The 24,313-nt window shown below is 31.9% G+C and overlaps 1 protein-coding gene across 9 annotated transcripts in view; it reads right to left on the reverse strand.

Moving 5' to 3' along the window:
- Positions 1 to 24,313, reverse strand: part of LOC115889167 (gastrula zinc finger protein XlCGF26.1-like) — a 56,352-nt gene that overhangs the window by 20,370 nt on the left and 11,669 nt on the right. For 6 of the 9 annotated variants that reach the window (XM_030909115.1, XM_030909117.1, XM_030909114.1 and 3 more), the window contains exons 4-7: positions 20,571 to 20,780; positions 13,050 to 13,259; positions 3,707 to 3,913; positions 108 to 311 (exon numbers count right to left, since the gene is read on the reverse strand). In XM_030909115.1, the coding sequence (XP_030764975.1) occupies positions 108 to 311; positions 3,707 to 3,913; positions 13,050 to 13,259; positions 20,571 to 20,780 (831 nt within the window). The remainder of the gene's footprint in view (positions 1 to 107; positions 312 to 3,706; positions 3,914 to 13,049; positions 13,260 to 20,570; positions 20,781 to 24,313) is intronic. The other 3 variants (XM_030909119.1, XM_030909118.1, XM_030909121.1) reach the window with 3 other exon arrangements.

The following is a 24,313-nucleotide window of genomic DNA, read 5'->3' on the forward strand; positions in this document are numbered from 1 at the left end:
GAATGACTTGAATATAACACTAAATTCATATTTAATTTGCGTGCATGTAATCATATGGTGGTACATTATAGTAGTGTAATTCTTATACTTTCTAGCAATATATTTACCTCAAATCCGTATGATTATTATCAAGGTGGTATTGTAAGCTATGTTTTCTTCTATATTTTACATCACAGTGCGCACAAGCAAACATCTGTTGTTCTTCCGGTGCCAAGTGAACTTTCTCGTGTTGTCTAAGATTTGACCTGTATGGTGTTTGGTAGTCACATTCGGAACATGTATGATAGACCGTTTGCTGCGCCCCCTTTAGCCTAATAAAAGATTATTTAATATTACAATGTGTCCCGAAAGAAAAAGCTTCATATCATAAATTCTGTTTGATATTTGTGCTCCAGTGTTTTTCACAAGATATGAGGTCAAAGAGGACGCTCATGTTACATTAAAATATTTTTATGTTTTTTTTGTACTATAAACAAAGATATTTAAGTGTAAAACCTCTGACGAGGGGTAGGTTACTCAAGAAACTCACAATCTTTTAAGATGTTTATTTCAAAATTTAATTTGATTTAAAATTGGGGCGACATGTTTCGGGATTCATTTAATTCCCATCTTCAGGCCCAGAAAGACAAAAGTCACACCAGAAAGCAATACCACTCGGAAAAAAAATACAATTTACATTGATATGTACTCACACTGGGTTGGAGAACGTTTAGTTAAATATATTTAAACTCGGGAGATACAATATGATCCGTTCATAAAACACTCTAAAACTTCATCACACATTGGTTTGCGAAAATCAACGAGTGCGAGAGAGAATGGATAGAGAAGGAAATAAGGTATCTGCGCGATGGCAACAATGTAGGTGTGTACAAAGATTAGACGTTTGAGGTCATTTTCCAGTGGCGCGGCGTGCCGATCGACCGACAGTATTTTAAGGAAATTAAAATAATTGTTTAATAAATTAAAAAAAACAATAAAACTTACATATTTGTCGCATTGTAAAAAAAGTAAATTGAGGGAGGATAGTGAAATAAAATAAAAACCGGCATAATTTTTTATTACAAGATGGCTTTTCCCATAAAAATAACGATTAAAAAAATCAAAAAGTGTTTTTTTACTTTATTTTATTAAATAAAATATCAAATTTTAAGTGTATTAGTAAATGCAGTTTCAATATCTTGTTCCAAACCTTGTTCATCTCCGGCGAATGAGACTCCCTCTATTAGCAATAACAAAATAAAATAATTATTTTAACCTAGTAACACAATATTTTACTATTATTTTTTATCGTAGAAAAAACAATTTATTGGGCAAGTCTACAGTAAAGCCCCATACTCACACTTCGCTACTTCACTTCGTTCCTTCCTCGCGTCCCTTCGTCCAAAAATCATATATTTACTATGGGAAATTGTCGATTTATGCGACTGTGTGTTCCTTCGTTCCTTCGTCAAAACGCTCCTTCGTCCGTTTACTTCCTCGAAACGCTCCTTCCCTGTACTGTCGGTTTTTGGAGGAAGTAGCAAAGGAATTATCACGAATACAAAAAATACTAAAATATATAAATCGATCTTGGGTTTCATTCGTAGTTGATTTCTTGATTTGGCAGTACGTCTGTACAGGGTGTCCCATTTTCGTGTGTTTTGCAGGGTTTCTCGTTTATGAGTCGAGCTACAAAGATGCGGTTTTCACATTACGATGTTACTTTTTTATGAAACTAAAGATGCTACATACAGAAATGTCCTAGCGCTCTTACTTTCTAATATACAGGGCGAATCTGAAATTATAACATTTTTCGATTCCCTTTGTATCTCGATTATCTTATAACTTATCGATAAGGTAAAAACGGTGTCCTGTACAGTTTTCACGTAGAATGCAGTGACGTAACTAGTTCTTCGTTAGAATCTGTCGATATTTTGCGACATTTTGTATATTATTTTATTTTCCTTGTTACAGGCTTTCTAAAATACTTACATATTTTCATAAACGGGGTAAAAATGCATTATTTAACTTTATTACATAGGCGGCCGGTTTAAATTAGGTAATCAAAACAATCAACTAATTTATTCGACGTAAAATGTGGGTTACTGGCTATTCCACGCTAATTTTGATGTATAGTTATAATATAACTCTAAAATAAGAGCCGTTTAGCAGTACCTAAATAAATAAGTATACCTAGGGTATACATATTATAATTTTAGAAAGCTCATAACAAGGCAAATAAAATAAAAAATAATATATAGATTGTCCTGTTTAAAAAAAAGAACATAAGTTTGAGTCATTTTTCGAAATAGACAGCTCCCAACGAAGAACTAGTTTCGTCACTGCATTCTCCCTGAAAAACGAGACACGGGCGGTGGGTAAGTACTCAATAGGTAGAAAAAAAAACAAATTAGGGTATCCGGTATATACCTGTACGTTTAGATGAACAGTCTAATTTTATAAAAGGTATTTCCAATGACCGCATAGGAAATATCCGGTAAAATACCAGAAATATACAAGTAATATCAGGAATATATCTATACAATATTCCTAATATATATTGGTATATTCCTGTTCCCGGTATTATACCGGGTATTTACTATGCGGTCGTCGGAAATACCTTTTATAAAATTAGGATGTTCATCTAAATGTACAGGTATATACATATACACTCAGATTTTATTTATCTACAAATTGGGTACTTACCCACCGCTCATCACTGACCCTTTTCACCTTTTAGATAAGTTATAAAATTATCGAGATACAAAGGTTATCGAACAATGCAAAAATTTCTACTAATTAAAAAATAAAAGGTATAAAAGAATGAAATAAGAAATAAATTTGAACTAAGAAGGCTAGGATAAATCTGTGTGTAGCATATTTAGTTTCATAATAAGTAGAACAATGATGTGAAAACGGCATCTTTATATCTCTACTCTTAAACCAGAAACCCCATAAAACACACAAAAATGGGACACCCTGTACATCTAGCAATCGCCAGTCGATATAAAAATAGATATCACACACAATAGTCTTAAAAACGGAAGGAAAAGACAATATTGTATTCATATTTGTGAAGAAATACATGTCCATATTTATGTAATCGTAGCGACAAAAATAAAAAAAAAATAGAAATAGTGTGTATGAAGCCTTTACAAAAATATCTGAAGAAATGGGGATTGACATCAACGTTTAATTAGTATGTCATATTTCATAGTTTCGATATAAATGACATAATAAACTTTACTCTATTGTTGACTGGCCTTGTACATTCATACTGATATACCTTGTACATGATGCTGAAATATTCGGATTTATTAAAAAAAATTATATTATTAAAATTGAATTTTTATTTTTGACACGACAAAGAATTGCCGTTTTATAATAAAAATTTTAGAGGTTACCAGATATTTCGTAATAAACATGTAGCTCTGCTATATTAAAAATGTTTTATGGTGTATTGTTGCATAATCGACTAATTTCCAAGCATCGAATGGACGAAGAAGGAAGCGAAGGGACGAAGTAACGCAGGAAGTAAGGCGAGGAAGTAACGCGAGGAAGGGACGAAGTGTGAGTATGGGGCTTAAGATTAGTCATGAGACATGACTAAAGCATGACTACCCGTAGACACTCGTGTTTCACTTCCACACATGTAAATACCGACCCAAAAATAAAAGTGGCCAGCGCGGTATATGATCTAGAATACTTAAGCTAACAAAATATTTACCCAGAATCTATATGATTATCCCTAAGGTGGTATTTTAAACTGTCTTTTTTCTTATATTTTTTGTCACAGTGTGGGCATGCAAACAACTGTCGTTCTCCCGGTGCCATGTGAACTTTCATATGCCGGTCAAAACTTGATCTATATTGTTTTTGACAGCCGCATACGGCACATTTATAGATCTTCTGCGATTCCTTCAATTCCTTCGTTCTAATAAAATAATTTTTAAATATTAAACTACAGTCTTGTAATCAAAATACAGTAATCTACAGTCTTGTAATCAAATAAAAAAACAGGGTTTCTCATATGAAGGGTGAGGGGAGAAAGCAGGTAAGTCAATTTTTTTCCTATATTTAAATATTCGGTGCATTTGGTTTAGCGTGAGTGTAAGCATCTTTAGACGCCGCAAAACTGAGAAAAAAGTAACCTCTAGTCAAAAAATATAATATATCTGACTAGAGGTTGCTATATTATAGCGTCAAAGTTATACTATAAAGGAAAAACAGATAAAACTACTATATGCCGGGTGCGTCTCAAAAGTGACACACCCCTATAACTTTTTTATTTTTTTTTTCAGATAAAGAAACGAGATTTGGTATGTTAGTGATATGACATAAATTAGGATTGACGTATTCAATTGTTTTTGGTCACTTTCTCTTTCACCGGAAATGACAACAAAACTTTTGATTTTTAAATGACATCCTCGGTATTTTTTTACTTTAATCGATAGAAAATTACGCTCTGAATTTGACATTCTCGCATATGGTTTATTTAAAATTATAACATGCGGTTCATAACGACAATTTGACTCAAAATACCAAGTGTGTGGTATCAATATATTCATAAAAAAATGCTTTTTCCAAATATGCTAATGAGCCACCCTTGTTCCATTTGAAAAAATTGAGATATGATTAAAAATATGATTCGGGCATCTTTTAACCGACCATGACAAGAGACGAAAAATATTAGACGATAAAATATATTTTTCCAAGGCTCCTTGATTAAAATTCTCTAGATAAAACACTCTACATTGAAATTTAAAATACGATTTCTTTAAGCGAAAATGTCAAAAGTTGACATGTGATATGTCATTCTATTCAGAGTGAAATTTTCTATCAAATAAAGTAAAAATTACTGAGAGTGCCATTTAAAAATCAAAAGTTCATCATTTCCAGTGAAACAGGAAGCGATCAAAAACAATTGAATATGTCAATGAATCCGAATTTATGTCTTATACTAATACCAGCTAATATACCGAATCTCGTTTTTTTATCTGAAAAAAAAGGGTGAGCCGCTTTTGAGTCAAGCAAAAAAAAGGCAAAAAAAAAAGAAAAAAAAAAGAACCAGGCAACTTATTGACGAGTTCGTACAAGGTTCGTACGTTACAATGGTATTGTATTTATAAAAAATACCCTTACCACGTTCTAACCAATCTCTCTATTACGCAATTTTTATAAGTTCCTGTACTTTACTTTTGTAACGTTTTGAACATTCCTGCTTTTCTGTTTGGAGAGAAATTGACTTACTTGCTTTTACTTCCAATTTACTGCAATATTTAAGAGTTTTCATTAAAAAATAATTTTTATTAGTAGGCCGCGACTAATATACAATTTGGCAACTATATCAATGTCGAAGACTTGGAAAATGCTATCAAGCAAGCGTTTAAGGCGGGTTCTCACTTGTCAGTTTCGCTGACGCAGTCTGACTGATTCAGTGATACTGAACAAACAATGAACGTCAGAACACATTTTCATGTTAATTGATCAGTACATTCGTACTTTCAGTTAAAGTGAAAACCAGTTCTACTTTTTTTCATTTTGACTGATCATTATCGAATAATGAATAGAAACTGAAGCGTGAGAACTACATTTTCGTGATTTGTGCAGTTTACAAGTTAAGTTAATTAATTCTTTTAATATAGTTTCACTAGCACCCCGTTTATTTCTTCGCAATTATCCAGGACCTGACCACCTACGACGTTTTTTTTTTCTTTTCTGATTCACCAGAATATTCTGTAATTCATTTGCTAATTGTAAACAAACTTCGCGAACATCTGGTTTCAATTTTGTTTTAACCATTTTCATGTCTATACGAAATCACCACATTAGAATGTTTGGACCAACTGAAAATAACTTTAATTACTTTAAAATTCCAACTGTTGGAATACTGAATGTAGCAAAACATGAAACGTGTGAATACAATCGTTGTTTTTTATTTTTCATTGATAATGAATCAGTCAGACTGCGTCAGCGAAACTGACAAGTGAGAACCCGCCTTTATATCTGCAAACCGATCCCATTATAATCCCAACGGTTTGAGACAGGGGGGTGACAGTGAAATAGGAAAATTGGAAACAGTCATTAGTGTCATTCTCCTCACGACAAGTATGGCCGCCTAGACAATGACAGCATTGTTTTTGTCTAACTATTGTCTAACTTCACAGCTTAGAATTGACAGATTTCAGTTTCAGAGACAACTTCAGATTTGTTCTAGAACAAATTAGAAAATATTCGACGCCATTTTAATTCATTCCGTTTAGTTTCGATTTGGAAGTTCAATTTAATATTTCGGCTGAAATTTATAAATATAAAGGTAATAAAGTATATAAAATATATATTACATGAAGAATCCTGGAGAAAATGACGTTTCTGCAGTAGTAGGTATGTCCCATGTATATGAAAAATAGGTAGTAAATAAACACTGTTTTTACATTTTTTAGATGCAAGAAAATGGTGTTATAATCTCTTTGATCGGCGATTTTTTTGAAAATGGAAACAATTTACAGCAAGGTAAGATCATTTTTAACTATCGCCAACATTAGCTATCTCCAGTATGTGCGATTTATTGTCAATAATGCAATAAATCGAACTGATAATCTGGTTATGTTATCCGACTAAAAGTCTCTTTTTGCTTCTTTTTGATTTATAAGCCAGGTCTCTTTGGGAATAATGGACGCTTTTTTTAAAGAGTATATTTATATTTTATACCTATTGATATTTTTACATTGTTAATTTTAGTACAAAAAAATTTGTTTTTCTGTTTTCAGGTTTTTGTATAAGGCTTCCGTTTTCATGTTCCTGCCCCCGTTTTCTGTCCCTGATGGCTGTGAATACGTGTATTTATTTACACATTACTGTAAGTCATGCTTATACCTTACTAATTTAGGTTAAAATTGCATATAATTAAGTAATTGCTGTAGAAATCATTCAATTCTTTATTTTTTATATTTATTTAGTCACGTTGTCTCATATTTCAAATAAATATGTTTGAATAAAATTTTGTTTTGTTTTATTTATGATAAGAAAGAGTACAAAATACATTTAAACTAAAAGAGGGCCCGCCATAGAGTAACCGGAAACGGAAATAAAAATGAAGCCATCATGTCAACCTGTCAATTGGAAAATTAGTTCTCCAGACGACAACGAAGGCTTTCGGTGGCGTATCGTGTTTCCACGATTTAACACAGAGTTGACACTTCTTTCTAGTTAATTATTTTATGGTTTGAGAATTAGGACTATTTGTCAGGGTTTCCCAGGCTGAGCGTGCATTAGAAGTTTCTAGAGAACTACAATATTTCGATCGGATATTTTTTGCACATCATTGTTTCACAACGAGATCTATGATTAAAAATATTTTCAATATGGCGGCACTTCCGGAAATACCGGAAGTTGACACCAACTTTCTTATTTTAAATGGATGCCCCCATTTTTTATTACGTACTTAAATTCTCTGTAAAATTTTATGAATTCTGATATTAAACACTCTATACCTAACATTAATCGTTTTTGAGATAAAAAAACTATTTAAAATTTTTGGACGGAAAAAACTGCATGTCAGAAAAATTTGTATAGCCTAAACGTCAAATTTACTGATTACCGTAGCCACTGTGCCATAAACAGAAGACATGCAGCTATCTATTTAAAAAATTAAATTGTCCGAAGCTGTCAATGATTAGCGATTAAAAAATTATCATAAATAATTTTTTTCCAAATGGAAACCCATTTTTTTTATTTCACTTGAAAAGGCTTTTCAATTCGTTACTTTTTGACTATACATGTTCCTACACCTAAAATAAATCGTTTTTAAGTTATTTAAGATTTAGTTTTAAAGCGTATATTTTTCTTGATTTTAACCAATAGCCTATGACTTTAAACGTCAAGTGATGTAAAACAATAGATCTGGTCATGTCATATTGTGACATTTTGTTCAGAAATCTTAATAATTAATCTTCAGTTATCGATCATCATTTCGAACTTAACTTTGCGCTGTTTTTTTTTCGATCATACGGTATATTATTAATAATATCAACTATTAGATATCACTAAAGAGCGAAAATACGAGATATATTTTTATAAATACACTTTTTAAACTCTTAAGCAACAGTATTTATAATATAGGAAATTCAAATCAGTCGTTTTCTGACAGATGGAAATTTAATTGTCTAAATTTAATTGTTTTACAGTTTGACACTTAATATCAAAGGAAGCTAGATAAAATCAAGAAAAATATACATTTTCAAACAAAATTTTGAATAACTTAAAAACGATTTATTTTAGGTATAGAAACATGTATAGTTAAAAAGTAACGAATTGAAAAACCTTTTCACTAGTGAAATAAAAAAAGTGGGTTTCCATTTGAAAAAAATGATTTATGATAATTTTTTAAACGCTCAATTCAATGACAGCTACCGCCATTATTATATGCCATTTGAACAATTTAATTCTTGAAATACATAGTCACATGTCTTCTCTCTATGGCACAGTGACTGTGGTAATCACTAAATTTGACGTTTAGGCTATATAATTTTTTTGACAGGCAGTTTTTTCCGTCCAAAAATGTTAATTTTTTTTCTCAAAAAACGGTTAATGTTAAGTATAAAGTGTTTAACATCAATATTCACAGAATTTTACGGCTAATTTAAGTATGAAATAAAAAATATGTGCACCCATTTTAAATAAGAAAGTTGCAGTCAATTTCCGGTACTTCCGGAAGTGCCGCGATATTGAAAATATTTTTAATCGATAGATCTCGTTGTGAAACAATGATTTGCAAAAAATCTCCGATCTAGATATTGTGGTTCCCTAGAAACTTCTAATGTACGCTCAGCCTGAGACACCCTGTATATCACAGAGGTTCAATGGTAACGTACAGACTAAAAAAAAATAAAAATATAAATATCAATTTCAGACTAAATCGTGAAAATCAATACACAGTGTTATAAATTTTTGAGAAGTTTAGTAAGCTGGATCATACAATATATAAATATACAGGGTGTACGATTTGACAAAACATTTAGTTTACCAAAAAAAATAATTCCAAATCTCCGAAAATATTTTTTCCAAAAAAAAAACAGTTTACGCCACTATATTCTATGGAAAAAGTTCCACTAGAAACATTTTTCCCCTTTTTTTCACAATAACGAAGATACGGGGATGGCCAAATTGCAAAATTTTCATTACCCTGTAGCTCAGAAACTATCTATTGAACATGTTTAATTTTTGTCACTGGTATCAATTATTAAGAATCCAAATGTCTTGAGAACGGTTGCTCGCAGCGAGTTTTATCAACAGACATTTTTTACGTGAAATAAGGCGTAAATCGAGGGGTGAACAGCTGCAGGAGGTAGGTGTACATTCGAAAGGAAGTACCCGGGAATTCCTAAAAAGTACCAGGAAGTATATAGGATTTCTTAAGAAGAATGTGGATTTACCAGGAGGTATACAGGATTTCCCAGGATTTATGATGGAATTCCAGGAGGTATGGAGGAGATCTAGGATGAGATAGCTCGAAAAAATACGCATCAAATCACGAATATTGACCTCGTTTTGATAAAAATCACACAGTAGGCTCAGTGCATAACAAATAAATTTGAATTAAAACACTTACAGCTTCATTCAGAACCTTGCAATTAGTGAAATAAATTAGTGGTTTCAATTACACTTTATACTTTTTAGTTTACGATCATTCACAATGTTTAAAGACACAATCAAAGAATATACCTAGCTAGAAAAAGAATGGACTACTGAAAAATGGTCCTACAGAAGTGGCGCCATCTATTGAGTAGGGCTTGTTTTAAATGGATCGAAGCGCGGGCTTTTTAAATGAGCGTATTTATTGAATTTTACTCTAAAATAATTAAATTTGATTATTATATCTTATTTTTTACACAAATTCAACAATACTAGTAACAAGTATCGTTGTGATGTGTAAAAAAATAAGATTTAACAGTATAATTTATACAATTATTAAATAAAATTAAAGCCAAACATGTGAAATATTATTTATTATTTAAAGCTTTTATTTATAAGTCAAATATTTAAACATCGTTTATTATAATAAAACAAGACCAACGTAATACGCCCAAAGTTTTGTAAATGGAGTAAATATAAATAGGTACTTAAATGATGGCAAAAATAAAAGACTTACATTATATTTTTAGGGCCACAAACAAAAGGAATTGACTAATTAAAACACATATAACAAATTATAGTTTGAAAAACATTTTGATAATCATTTATTTGATATTGATTTGATAATATTATGATTGGCGCTATGACAACCACAATATTTTTTGAGAATTTGACAATAATATGACAATGGCCGTTGGAAACTATGGAAACTAAAAAAAATTCTGATTTAACGCCATCTGGCAATAACTAGTAGCAACTTCTTAACCTAAAAATTAATTGCACTACCACCTAGTGGCTAGGGCTGGAACTATTTCATTTGAGATTTCCGTGGAAACGGTAGAACTGCTTTTGGTATTTCACTTTCCCGCCCCTGAATTTGTTATATGTGTTTTAATTAGACAATTCCTTTTGTTTGTGGCCCTAAAAATATAATGTAAGTCTTTTATATTTGCCATCATTAAAGTACCTATTTATATTTACTCCATTTACAAAACTTTGGGCGTATTACGTTGGTCTTGTTTTATTTAATAAACGATGCTTAAATATTTGACTTATAAATAAGAACTTTAAATAATAAATAATATTTCACATGTTTGGCTTTAATTTTATTTAATAATTGTATAAATTATACTGTTAAATCTTATTTTTTACACATCACAACAATACTTGTTATTAGTATCGTTGAATTTGTGTGAAAAATAAAATTTAATAATCAAATTTAATTATTTTAGAGTAAAATTCAACAAAAACGCTCATTTAAAAAGCCCGCGCTTCGATCCATTTAAGACAAGCCCTACTCAATAGATGGCGCCACTTCTGTAGGACCATTTTTCAGTATGGCAGAGTCCATTCTTTTTCTAGCTAGGTATATTCTTTGGTGGAAAAGTTAAAAGTATGATAATTTTTCCTACTAATTGAAAATGTCTACCACTAATTATGACGTTCTGATTGCTTACATTCAAATTAAAGGAATAAATTTCTACGCTAATTGAAACTACTAATTTATTCCACTAATTGCGAGGTTCTGAATGAAGCTTACAAATAATTAATTATAAAAGCCCCACAGACAAGAAGAAATTAAAAAAAAAAGATCTATCGGAAATATAAGCGATTAAAAAATGCATGTTTTTACTGCAAACCCGTCGTTTTCCTCGATTTGTTGACAAAGACATTTCTTTAATAATAATGACATATAACAGATGCCATTAGTATACAGTGACGTCATAATCGTTTCCCGAAACAAAAGTTCTGTTTGAATTAGTTTGGCGAGGATTACAATATTTGGTGTATTGCTCGGTGTATTGTTTTTTTTTATACAAAAACACTCGACTGAACTCCTACGGACTAGGACTGATTTAAAATTGGAAGATAAAATGAATTTTAAGGCAGCTCAAAAAATATGTTCCATTGAAGTCCTTGAATTATTTAATACTGTTGCTGAGGGTGCAGGAACCAAGGAATAAATAAAATAACAATAAATTTAAGAATGATGAACTTAGTTATATGTTCCTATTTGAAAATAAATTTGGATCTAAAAAGAAGGTTATATAATTTATGGTATTGTGTGTTTTTTTACGTATTTGGCGTAAATTGCTAATGATGAATAATAAGAAAATTGGAGAACATTTTATTTCAAATAACAGTTACACATGCATCGAGTTGAACGTTCATGCTCTGATTTAATTAATATGCTTGATGAACATGCACTGATTTAATTATACATTTTCGCGGAACACATAAGATCCAAACCTGACAGAGGATATGTTCCTTCCTTTGCCTTTTAACAGTCAAAGCTATGAGAAAATATTCCGAGCCACAAGGTCCATGACAACAACGCAATCTACGGTAGTAAATTATAGTATTAAAGACATACTGCAACGATTGGACAGAATTAGATCGATTAATAATATTACCCATGTTTAAGAGCTATAATACGTTTCCTAAGAGAGCAGAAAAGATTTGAAAGAGTTTGTTCTAAGGGCCAAAACGATGAACAAATTGAAGTGTAGAGTGCAAATAATGAGGTGAAAGATATTGAAAATGTATTTACTGATCAATACATTGAGAATATTGTGATGGACTCTTTGCAGGAAGCACTTGCTGTAACTGAAAAGCTGGGAATGCAAGTTGAAAATTTTTCAAGGAACTCTGCCACTATAACAAAAAATTCAGAAGAACAATCTGCAGTAAGTGATGAAAATTAATCTGTTTTTGATGATTCGCAAATAGCCGAAGAAAGTATTTTTGAAAATCAAGAGGAAGAGATAGATGATTTAAGAATAGGAATCGACCAAACTAATGAGCAAACCAAACCAAATCAAACCAAACTCTTTTTTATCGAGTCGATTTTGGATACTTTTTTCAACTTTCTGTAAAGTTTGAAACTAATTACGAATTTCGTATGCTCAATAGTATCAGGAATTCCCAAAAAATATATATGGGATTTCCCAGAAGGTATTCAGGAATTCCCAGGAGGTATTCAGGATTTTCCAGGAGGTATTCAGGAATTCTTTAGCTATTAGGAGGTTTAGTGTACAGAATTTGGGTCAGCTGTTTAACCCTCGGTGTAAATTTATATATTTTTACTCGGTAGTGTAATACAGGGACGGACGAAAAATTATTACTCTTCAAAATAGTAAAAAAATGTAGGTGGCGCCCCGTACAAGTAGGAGTTATATTGACATCGAAATCAAATTTCTCATGTTAAAAACCACAGATACCAATTTTCATCAAAGTATCGACATTAGTCCAAAAATTATTTCGAAAAAATCGAAATAAAAGTTAAACTTCAATACCTGTATCTCCGAAACGAAGCATTTTAAGGACATAAGTTTATACAAACTTCTTTACTTATTCTAATGCGCAGAATATGCTGTCGAAGTTTCCGGAATACAGTTCGGAATACCATGTATAAGTATAATTCTTAAAAAAATTACCTGGAATCAATGTGCTTATTATCAAGGTGATGTTTCAAGTTGGATTTTGTACTATATTTGTTGCCACAGTGCACACAAGCAAACAGCTGCCGTTCTTCCGGTGCCATGTGAACTTTCATATGCTGGTCAAAACTTGATCTATATTGTTTTTGACAGCCGCATACGGCACATTTATAGACCTTTTTCTGCGGTTCCTTCAATTCCTTCGTTCTAATAAACAATAATGACAAATATTAAACACAGTCTTGTAATCAAATAAAAAAAACAGGGTTTCTTATATGAAGGGTAAGGGGAGAAAGCAGGTAAGTATTTTTTTTCCTATATTTAAATATTCTATGTATTTGGTTTAGCGTGAGTGTAAGCAATTATACTAATACTAGCGTGTACCAGCGATTTCGTTCGCGTCGAATTAATCATTTGTCATGGTGATGATAAAGCAAAGCAAGAATTGCCATTAACATACAAACTGGATAAAATTTTCTCACATTTATGTCAGCATGAGGAAAAACAATATGGCGATATTATTATATAACTTGGTAATATTTGAGGGGTAGTTTCATCTCTTTGAAATTTTACTTTCGAAAAATCCGTTTGCTAAAAATAAGCTTTTTACGTCAAGCAGTTTAAGCAGAATCGTGGTTAAGAAATTACCCAACTTTTTAGAACACCTTGTAGGATTTTTTAAAAAATTTCAAAATATGTAAAAAAAAACAAATAAATTTTGCTTGTCCAAGCGTTTTCCCGAAAGACTAACCGTTTTTTAAATAACAAATATTGTAATATTTGAGGGGCGTTTTCACCCTCTTGGAATTTGAGATTCGAGAAACCCCTCATTATCGAACCTCTACACCCCACAGTCAATCCGTTTACCAAAAATCAGCTTTAAACGTCAAGCAGTTTAAGCAGAATCGTAATTACTCAATGGTCATATTTTATGAAACACCCTGTATAAATTTATAAAAAATCTTAAAATATGTAAAACAACAAAATAAAATATACGTGTTTAAGAGTTTTTCCGAAAAACTCACCGGTTTTTAAATAAAAAATATTTTAATATATGAGGGATAATTTCACCCCCTTAGAATTCGAGTTTCGAAAAATCACTTCTTATCGAACCTCTACACCCTAAAGTCAATCTGTTTTCCAAAAATCAGCTTTTTACGTCAAGCGCTTTAAGCAGGATCGTGATTAATTAATGACCAGATTTTTCGAAACACCCTGTATACATTTTTAAAAAATCTTAAAATATGTAAAAAACAAAATAAAACGTGTTTAAGCGTTTTTCGAAAATTTAACCGTTTTTTTAAATAAAAAATATTGTAATAATTGAGGGGTGGTTTCACCCTCTTGGAACTGGAATTTCGAAAAATCCCTTCTTGTCGAACCTCTACACCCTAGAATCAACCTGTATGCCAAAATGTCATCACTTAAGGATTTTATTTATTAGTATAGATATTAAATCCTTAAGTGACTGACTCACTGATTAATCACGATCCTGCTCAAACCACTCAACGTAAGAAGCTCAATTTTGACAAACAGGTTGATTCTAGGGTGTAGGGGATCGATAAGAAGGGATTTTTCGAAATTCCAGTTCCAAGGGGGTGAAACCACCCCTCGAACATTACAATATTTTTTATTTAAAAAACGGTCAAGTTTCCGAAAAAACGCTTAAACACCTATATTTTATTTTGTTTTTTTTTACATATTTTAAGATTTTTTAAAAATGTATACAGGGTGTTTCGAAAAATCTGGTCATTGATTAATCACGAAAAGCTGACTTTTTGGAAAACGGATTGACTTTAGGGTGTAGAGAAAGGGATTTTTCGAAACTCGAATTCTAAGGGGGTGAAACCACCCCTCAAATATTAGAATATTTTTTATTTAAAAACCGGTAAGTTTTTCGGAAAAACTCTTAAACATGTATATTTTATTTTGTTGTTTTACATATTTTACGATTTTTAAAAATTTATACAGGGTGTTTCCTCGGGTGTTTCATAAAATATGACCATAGAGTAATCACGATTCTGCTTAAACTGCTTGACGTTTAAAGCTGATTTTTGGCAAACGGATGCACTGTGGGTTGTAGAGATTCGATAAGGAGGGGTTTCTCGAATCTCAAATTCCAAGAGGGTGAAAATGCCCTTCAAATATTACAATATTTGTTATTTAAAAAACGGTTAGTCTTTCGGGAAAACGCTTGGACACGCATAATTTATTTTGCTTTTTTACATGTTTTGAAATTTTTAAAAAATCATACAGGGTGTTCCAAAAAGTTGGGTAATTGATTAACCACGATTCTGCTTCAACTGCTTGACGTAAAAAGCTTATTTTTGGCTAACGGATTTTTCGAAAATCAAATTCCAACGAGATGAAACTACCCCTCAAATATTACCAAGTTATACAGTGTGTCAATTTTAAAACTTCCCACCTTTAATATCTTTCTTGCAGTTAAAAATATGAAAAATCGGAAAAACACGTCAATTTTATTAGTAAGGGGGACACTTTAAATGAATATTTTTGGCCTTTTTCTTTCAATCCCATAGGAGGGGTAGATGTCACCCTTGCAATCTTAAATGGGAATGGGGGTCAAGTGGCACATCGTTTTAAAGGGGATTTAATTCTCTTTTCAGTGGTATCCTACTTTGTTGCTTTTTGCCCAGATATTTCTGAATAATCGCGTTTCAGCAACAATTAAACATGCCTGCCTTGAGATTTTGGTTTTCAGGCTAGTGTTTACACAAAAAGTATTGCAGTAGATCTCCTTGCAGTACAAATGACTAGAAGATCAGGTGGTAACAAGGACGTAGCCATTACATTTTTCTAGGGGGTCGAAATTCGAAATACTAATAAACAGAAAACATCATAAACATTAACGTTTCCTTTCTCAAATTCGAATGAGTGGCAACCTGTAATCAGTTTCACAGGACGATTTGTTAACAGTGGTTAAACGAGAGATTTCCGGGTACATGGATTGGCAGAAGGAGACCAATTGAGTGGCTTTCAAGATCACTTAGACTTTTGTATTTTTGGGGGGACATCTTAAATCCATTGTTTATAAAACACAATCTACTGATATTGATAATCTTAAATTACAGCAGAATGCCTGTCAGTTCCCGGTGAAGTTTTCCAAAATGTTAGGGAGATGTTTGAAAACAGACTTTATTACTGTTTACAGGAAAATGGACAACATTTTGAACAACTTATAAGATAGGGCGTAAGAGGTGTAACATAATCTTCTAATCATTTGTACTACAAGGAGATCTATTTCAATAACTTTTGTGTAAACACTAACCTGAAAACCAAAATCTCAATGCAGGCACGTTTAATTGTTTCTGCAACTTTGAAACGCGATTATTCTGAAACCTCTGGATAAAAAGCAATAAAGTAGGATACCACTGAAAAGAGAATTAAACGCCCTTTAAAACGATGTGCCACTTGACCCCCATTCCCATTTAAGATTGTAAAGGTGACATCTACCCCTCCTAAGGGGTTGAAAGAAAAAGGCTAAAAATATTCATTTAGAGCGTCCCCCTTACAAATAAAATTGAGGTGTCTTTCCAATTTACCATATTTTTAACTGCAAGAAAGATATTAAGGGTGGGAAGTTTTAAAATTGACACACTGTATCATAATATCGCCATATTGTTTTTTTCTCATGCTGACATAAATGTGAGAAAATTTTATCCAGTTTGTATGTTAATGGAAATTCTTGCTTTGCTTTACCATCACCATTATAAATGATTAATTCGACGCGAACGAAGTCGCGGGTACACGCTAGTTACATATATAGGCCCGGCAATGGATCTCTAGGCATAGGAATTACATGCATTGGAATGAAACGCCTATAAAAAGTCTATGCTTAAACAGAGATGGACAACAACTTCCCCGTTTCCACTTCCACTACGACTGTCTACTTAGACAAACTCCAATAAGATAACAAATTTTGGAAATTCCGCCACCTCCCATCCACTCATGATACCCATCTCCCTGCCCTTTATTTATCGCCATTATTTTATTTCCCTTCCCGCGCCTCCGCACCTCGCTATTCCGACTCCCGTCAGTTCATCACAGAGTTGCCAGGTCTACCGGTTTCGTCTGTAAGCTACCGATCTACCGATTTAAAGAAAAATCTAATGATATATTCAACTGCGTCTTTAGTTTTACAATAGAAGCACTTTTAAAAGCTGACTTATTTGACTAAAAATTAAGCGACTGCCGCGTTGGAATCTGTATAATCTGACTTTATTATTGTTTCATTAAATTTTATTTAGTAATAACACACATACAGGTCATCGTTCTGTCTAGTTGCAGAGTTACAGAGATATTCCTAAAAATCCTTATTACTCCTTATGAGGCGCGGTATTGGCGACATGCCCGAAGAAGTTGATATCTTTGAAAAGATTTTATTTCATTCATCTACTAAAGTTGAACCCATATTTTCCCCCAAAAATGTAAACAAAAAACAAAATTTAATTTAAGAAACAACCTAAATTCGGACAAATATTTTAGTGATTTTCCCGTCAAAAAATATATTAATATGAAAAAGAGTTGAGAGTTGCACAGCTTTCCCATTGAAATGAAATTAATTTTAGATATCACTGATCAAAATTTGTACAAAGGTAAAAAGTGACTGCTACACTAATTTGTGACTGCTATCCCTACTTGTTATAGTTTTATATGTTTTTATTAATATATTAATATTATTTAATTCAATATTTTTTTTAATATTAAATAATATACCTAGCTATTTCTAATTCTTGTTATATTTATTATATTTGTATTTTATTTGAGTGATCTATTATTACGACACATAGGAATGCTAATTTTGGACTTAAATATTATATTTTATTTCGTTTCTGTACTTTTAATTTTTGTTGAAGATCTACCGAGAATTTTGTTCTCGTATGGAATTATAATCTAACAAACCCGGCAACCCTGTTCGTCTACTCCTTATAAAGTTTTTTTCGGCCTAATTCCTTTGTCACAGCCGCGGCTTTGTGAAGCGCCGCCGCCGACCGACTGTGTCGGGGCGACTGCTAGGAAGATCGTACAGTATTGCCATTTCATAGAATTGCACTTGCTATTTTAGAAATGATATCAAAGTTTTGCATGTTACTTTTCGTTTTAGAAAGAAGTTATGTGCCTAGAGAAAACATTCGTAAAATTGTTTCGTACTTTATTTAATATTTCATTAAGTAGGCAAGATAATGGGATTAGAAGATTTAGGATTTTGACAAGCCAACATAATTTCGATTTAATTGAATGGCAACACTGTCCGTCCTGTTTCTATTTTTTCGATTCTGTTCTATTAGTAGGCGGTAGCCCCCACACAAGCGTCTTAAGGACCCGCCCGGCGCCCCCTCTCGCAGGGGCTCTCTCGTCGTATCACTTCTATGATCACTTCCCCTATACGATGGTAGGGAAAAGACCATCTTTTTTTATCGCATTGAAAACCTCCTATTGCTAATATTCCTTTGCCAGTAGTGTATATACCGTATGATCGAATAAAAACGGCGTCAGCGATGGCTATGAAATGAAGATCGCTGTCATTTTATATGTAAATTTATATGGGAAAATGTCATCGATCGTCATTTCCCAGCCAACTGGACGCCGTTTTTTTTTCGATCATACGGTAGTATTAGCTAAAGATGGCAAATGGCGTATAAAACATAACACAAAAAAATATAACTAATACATTTAGCAATATTATAGTAAAAATAAAAATAAAATATTTAAAGTTCAATAATTGTTAATAAACATTATAAACACTTCAAAATAACTTCAGAAGTAAGAACAGTAAGAGATAGCATCACTAGTTATTTATAAGAGTTTGATTTCGACCGCTAAACTCTGTTTTTTTTCTCAGGTAAGATTTCGACAGACGATGACAGAAGAAAAGCAGATGACGTCCCATACCAATCTATTTATTTTACTAAAAAAAGTTTCTAATAATTTTTAAGTTAACTATGGATGGGTTTAAATATAAATTCGTCATGCGTCGTCACTTGTTGTTTTTAACCAGTTTTATTGGTTTATTTCAAAAATGACAGATCGTATTTCAATTTTATTGGTTTGACGGAACGATGAACGACAAACGGACGCCGATGCGTATGAACTCGCCTTTAGATTTTTGACGTTTGTCAAAGTCTTGCCAAATTATAGGTTATAATTTTGTGACAACTTTTGTCAAATACCCTGCGTTTTGGAAGATGATGCATTTTGATTCGTGTTATTACGTGTGTTTTGTGTCTTTTGAAGTCAAGTGGAGGAAAAATCGAGTGAAAATTAACTGTAGAACCCAGAGCACAGTTTATGGTTAATACTCGCTGCCCAGGCAGAAAGTCTTATACAGATACACCAATAAAGTTACTATCAATAAAGTTCGTATACCATCTCGTCGTAGATAAGTGCATCTCGAATATGGTAGAAAGACCATACTAAACACATACTAAAAACTGGAGTAGCTGTAAAATATCGACATCACACGATAGGTAAATAATGGATTTTAGTACTGCAGAAAAATACTGTCAAAATGTAATAGTTTAAAAAAATTAAGATTAAAGTTAATTAATCAACCTGTGAGGTATAAAATTTGGGAAGTGTTATTATTAATAAAATAGTTTGTTTTATTTATGTTGTTATATTTATTCCTACAAATGGAAGGAATATTACAAATTTGTATTTGTACATAAGTTATATTGATAAATATACTCATAAATGCGGGAAGTTTCATAAAGCTTGAAAGTAAGAAATGGTTCTTTTTTATATTTTTTGGTATGTGGTGTCTTGTTTTTGTTTGTTTTGTATTAACACATACCGTTTTTTATTAAATAAAATAATTCGATTACATTTTTTCAGTTTTATACATTTTTTTTTCACAATATTTTGAAGTTACTTGTCAGCATATAAATGCTTGTCAGTCAAATTTTAAATACATATATTAATTTCCTGCTATGCGTTCCAGCTGTACCAACTTATTTCTTTGTAAAATAAAATAAACTATTTTGAAATTAAAATGACAGACACATCTATCACTGTCAAGGATCTTCTCGTTGGACAGACTATAGAAAGTATCAAAAGTCTTTCGCACGTAAGAAAAAATATGTTTTTAATTATTATTATCGAGTCCCGAAAGTACCGAAAGAACCGAGAATTAATAATTTCGAGTCCCCTTTTTTTGATGTCTAAAAAGAACCGGGAATTCCCGGTACTTTCGGTAAAGGTTTCTTATAACTCGATTTCAGATACCCAGAAACATATGTAATGATTTTATCTATAGTTATATCTTTCCGAAAAAAACTTTTAAAAATAAGCGCCTTTCGAGCGTGATTTCACTCCACTAGACAATGAATGGCGTATCTCTGAGAAATGTGGCAACAGCACATCGCTGCCTTTTTCGCACTCCGACTTAATAAGATTCCTTAATAACGATTCACTTCCACACATGTAAATATCGACACAAAAATAAGAGTTGCCAGCGCGGTATATGATCTAGAATACTTAAGCTAACAAAATATTTACCTAGAATCAATATGATTATCCCTAAGGTGGTATTTTAAGCTGTCTTTTTTCTTATATTTTTTGTCACAATGTGGACATGCAAACAACTGTCGTTCTCCCGGTGCCATGTGAACTTTCATATGCCGGTCAAAATCTGATCTATATTGTTTTTGACAGCCGCATACGGCACATCTATAGACCTTTTTCTGCGGTTCCTTCAATTCCTTCGTTCTAATAAAATGATTTTTAAATATTAAACACAGTCTTGTAATAAAACTAAAAAACAGGATTTCTCATATGAAGGGAGAGGGGATAAAGCAGGTAAGTCAATTTTTTTCGTATATTTAAATATTCGGTGTATTTTTAGAGTGAGTGTAAGCAATATTATTGATATACAGGGTGTCCCAGGCTGAGCGTGCATTAGAAGTTTCTAGAGAACTACAACATCTAGCTCGGAGATTTTTTGCACATAATAGTTTCACATCGAGATCTATCGATTAAAAATATTTTCAATATGGCGGCACTTCCGGAAATACCGGAAGTTGACAGCAACTTTCTTATTTTAAATGGATGCTCCCATTTTTTATTACACACTTAAATTCTCTGTAAAATTTTATGAATTTTGATGTTAAACACTATATCTAACATTGACCGTTTTTGAGAAAAAACATATTTAAAATTTTTGAACAAATAAACATGCCTGTCAAAAATGTGTATAGCCTAAATGTCAAATTTAGTGATTACCACAGCCACTGTGCCATAAAGAGAAAACATGTGGCTATCGATTTCAAAAATTAAATTGTACAAATGTCATATAATAATGGCGATAGCTGTCATGGAATTGAGCGATTAAAAAATTATCATAAATCATTTTTTTCAAATGGAAACCCACTTTTTTTATTTCACTAGTAAAAGGGCTTTTCAATTCGTTACTTTTTAACTATACATGTTCCTATACCTAAAATAAGTCATTTTTAAATTATTTAAGATTTAGTTTTAAAGCGTATATTTTTCTTGATTTTAACTAGTAGCCTATGACTTTAAACGTCAAGTAACGCAAAAGAATAGATCTGGCCATATCATATTGTGACGCTTTGTTCAAGAAGCAGCATCCTTTCCGAGCCAAATTTGCGCTGTTTTTTTTTCGATCATACGGAATATTATTAATAATATCTAGAGATATCACGATATACTACGATATCACGGAACAATATCTACAATATCACTGAAGAGCAAAAATACGAGATATATTTTTATAAATACACACTTTTTAAACTCTTAAGAATGCAGTATTTATAATATAGGAAATTCAAATAATTCATTTTCTGACAGATTGAAATAAATCTCTGTCTGACACTTAATATCAAAGGAAGCTAGATAAAACCGAGAAAAATATACGTTTTTAAATTAAATCTTAAATAACTTAAAAACGATTTATTTTAGGTATAGGAACAAAGGTAACGAACTGAAAAACCTTTTCATTAGTGAAATAAAAATAGTGGGTTTCCATTTGAAAAATATGATTTATGGTAATTTTTTAATTGCTCAATTCCATGACAGCTACCGCCATTATTATAATAAGACATTTAAACAATTTAATTGCTGAAATCGATAGCCACATGTCTTCTCTTTATGTCATTGTGGCTCTGGTAATCACTAAATTTGACTTTTCGGCTATACAATTTTTTTTGACAGGTAGTTTTTTTCGTCCAAAAATTTTAAATATGTTTTTTCTCAAAAACGGTCATTGTTGGATATAGAGTGTTTAATATCAAAATTCATAAATTTTTACAGAGAAATTAAGTTTGTAATAAAAATTGGGGATACCCATAAATAAGAAATTTGCTGTCAACTTCCGGTATTTCCAGAAGTGCCGCCATATTAAAAATATTTTTAATCGATAGATCTCGTTGTAAAATAATGATGTGCAAAAAATCTCCAATCTAGATATTGTGGTTCTCTAGAAACTTCTAATGCACGCTCACCCTGGGACACCCTGTATATTTTGTTTGGTAGCTACATGTGAAGCATCTATAGATCTCTTTCTGCGATTCCTTCGTAAGGCCAGTCGGTACGTCGTATTAAATAGGCCTAGGTGGAAATAATTAGGGGCAAGCTGCAATAACACTTACTCTCGTTGTTTTGCTTTGTTGAATATTCTACTAAATTTGCACGGTCTATCGATCCCGGATTTAGCCGCCATATTGGAAAATCCTGTCAAATTATGACATTTTTATGCTTTTTTTTAAATAACCCGGTATGGGTGCACTGTACAGGGTGGGTCAAATTCGACGCTATTAAATGAAAACACCCTTTTCTATAGGAGATAGACAAAAACTAATATCGGTGTCTGGGGCTCAATTTTTGTCAAAAACATGATGGCGAAAACCGCATATCGATATCTGTTACCGTTTCGGAGTTACGGGGTGTTTTTCAAAAATATGCATTTTTAACAAATCGCTGTAACTTTTTTGCTATGGAAAATTTTGTATTTTTATGAAAACATTTCTACAGCACCTTTTTACGTAGAATGTAGTGGTTTAAGTATATTTTTTTAAAAATTAATAATTTAAGAATTATCAACAGAAAATTTAATTTTTTATATGGGACGCCCTATATATTTTTAATTTATTGAATATAATTTAAAATTACCTTTCCAAAAATATAACACACTTGATATTTTGCTCGATTCCTCTTTGAGATATAGAGTAGGTATATAAAAATTCGCCCGCTTTAAATAAGTAGGTTTTGAACGGCACCGGCTGTAATGCAAAAAAAATCTAGCTGTGAGCATCAATTAAAACGAAAATAATATTTGCTATGAGAGATGGAGAATTTTATAATAATTTAAAATATATTTAACCAACATCAACACATTTAAACTATATCTAATAACAATAAAAATAAATAGCAAACCAAGACATGAGATTTTGCTACAGGTGTTCGACATATCGACCGTCTTCTGTTATGGACAGACGGGGCAGTTTTTGAACCTTTCTCTAGAAATTCATTAACTCAGTGGGGGTGAAAGATACTCTCTCATGACTGCTAAGTATTTCTAATTCTTGTCTAGATTATACGGAAGAATAAGTAACCTTTATTCTTCCGCAAATATATCCATAGGATAAGATCCATGGGCACAAAGTCAGGCGGCCTCGACGGCGAACGGCTGGGATCTTGGTTAGCTATTCAATTATTCTTGAAATTGGCTGCAAAAATTTGCTGATAACTTTAAGCGGTGCGTCGTCTTGCTGGAAAAATATGTTTTCGAGTTCCATTAAGGGCATATCATCAATAAGGGGTCCAAAGCCAACTAAAGTGGTGAACTTTTAAAAATTCCGGTATTTCGAAGGGGATTATAACAAAATATCAAGTGTGCTATATTTTTGGAAAGGTAATTTTAATTTCTTTTCAGTTAATTAAAAATATATAGGATGTCCCAAATAAAAAATCAATTTTTCTTCAAACCAAACCAAACTTTTTCAAAATTTTTTCAAACCAAACCAAACTCTTAAATTATTAATTTTAAAAAAATTATACTTAAACCATTAAATTCTACGTAAAAAGGTGCTTTGGAAATGTGTTCATAGAAATACAAAATTTTCTATAGCAAAAAAGTTACAGAGATTTGTTAAAAATGCACATTTTTGAAAAACACCCCGTAATTCCGAAACGGTAACAGATATTGATGTGCGGTTTTCACCATCATGTTTTTGATGAAAATTGAGCTCCAGACACCGATATTAATTTTCGTCTATCTCCTA

This window comes from Sitophilus oryzae, unplaced genomic scaffold, assembly GCF_002938485.1.
Source record: "Sitophilus oryzae breed Bouriz unplaced genomic scaffold, Soryzae_2.0 scaffold_811_pilon_pilon, whole genome shotgun sequence".
In the NCBI taxonomy this organism is placed as follows: domain Eukaryota; kingdom Metazoa; phylum Arthropoda; class Insecta; order Coleoptera; family Curculionidae; genus Sitophilus; species Sitophilus oryzae.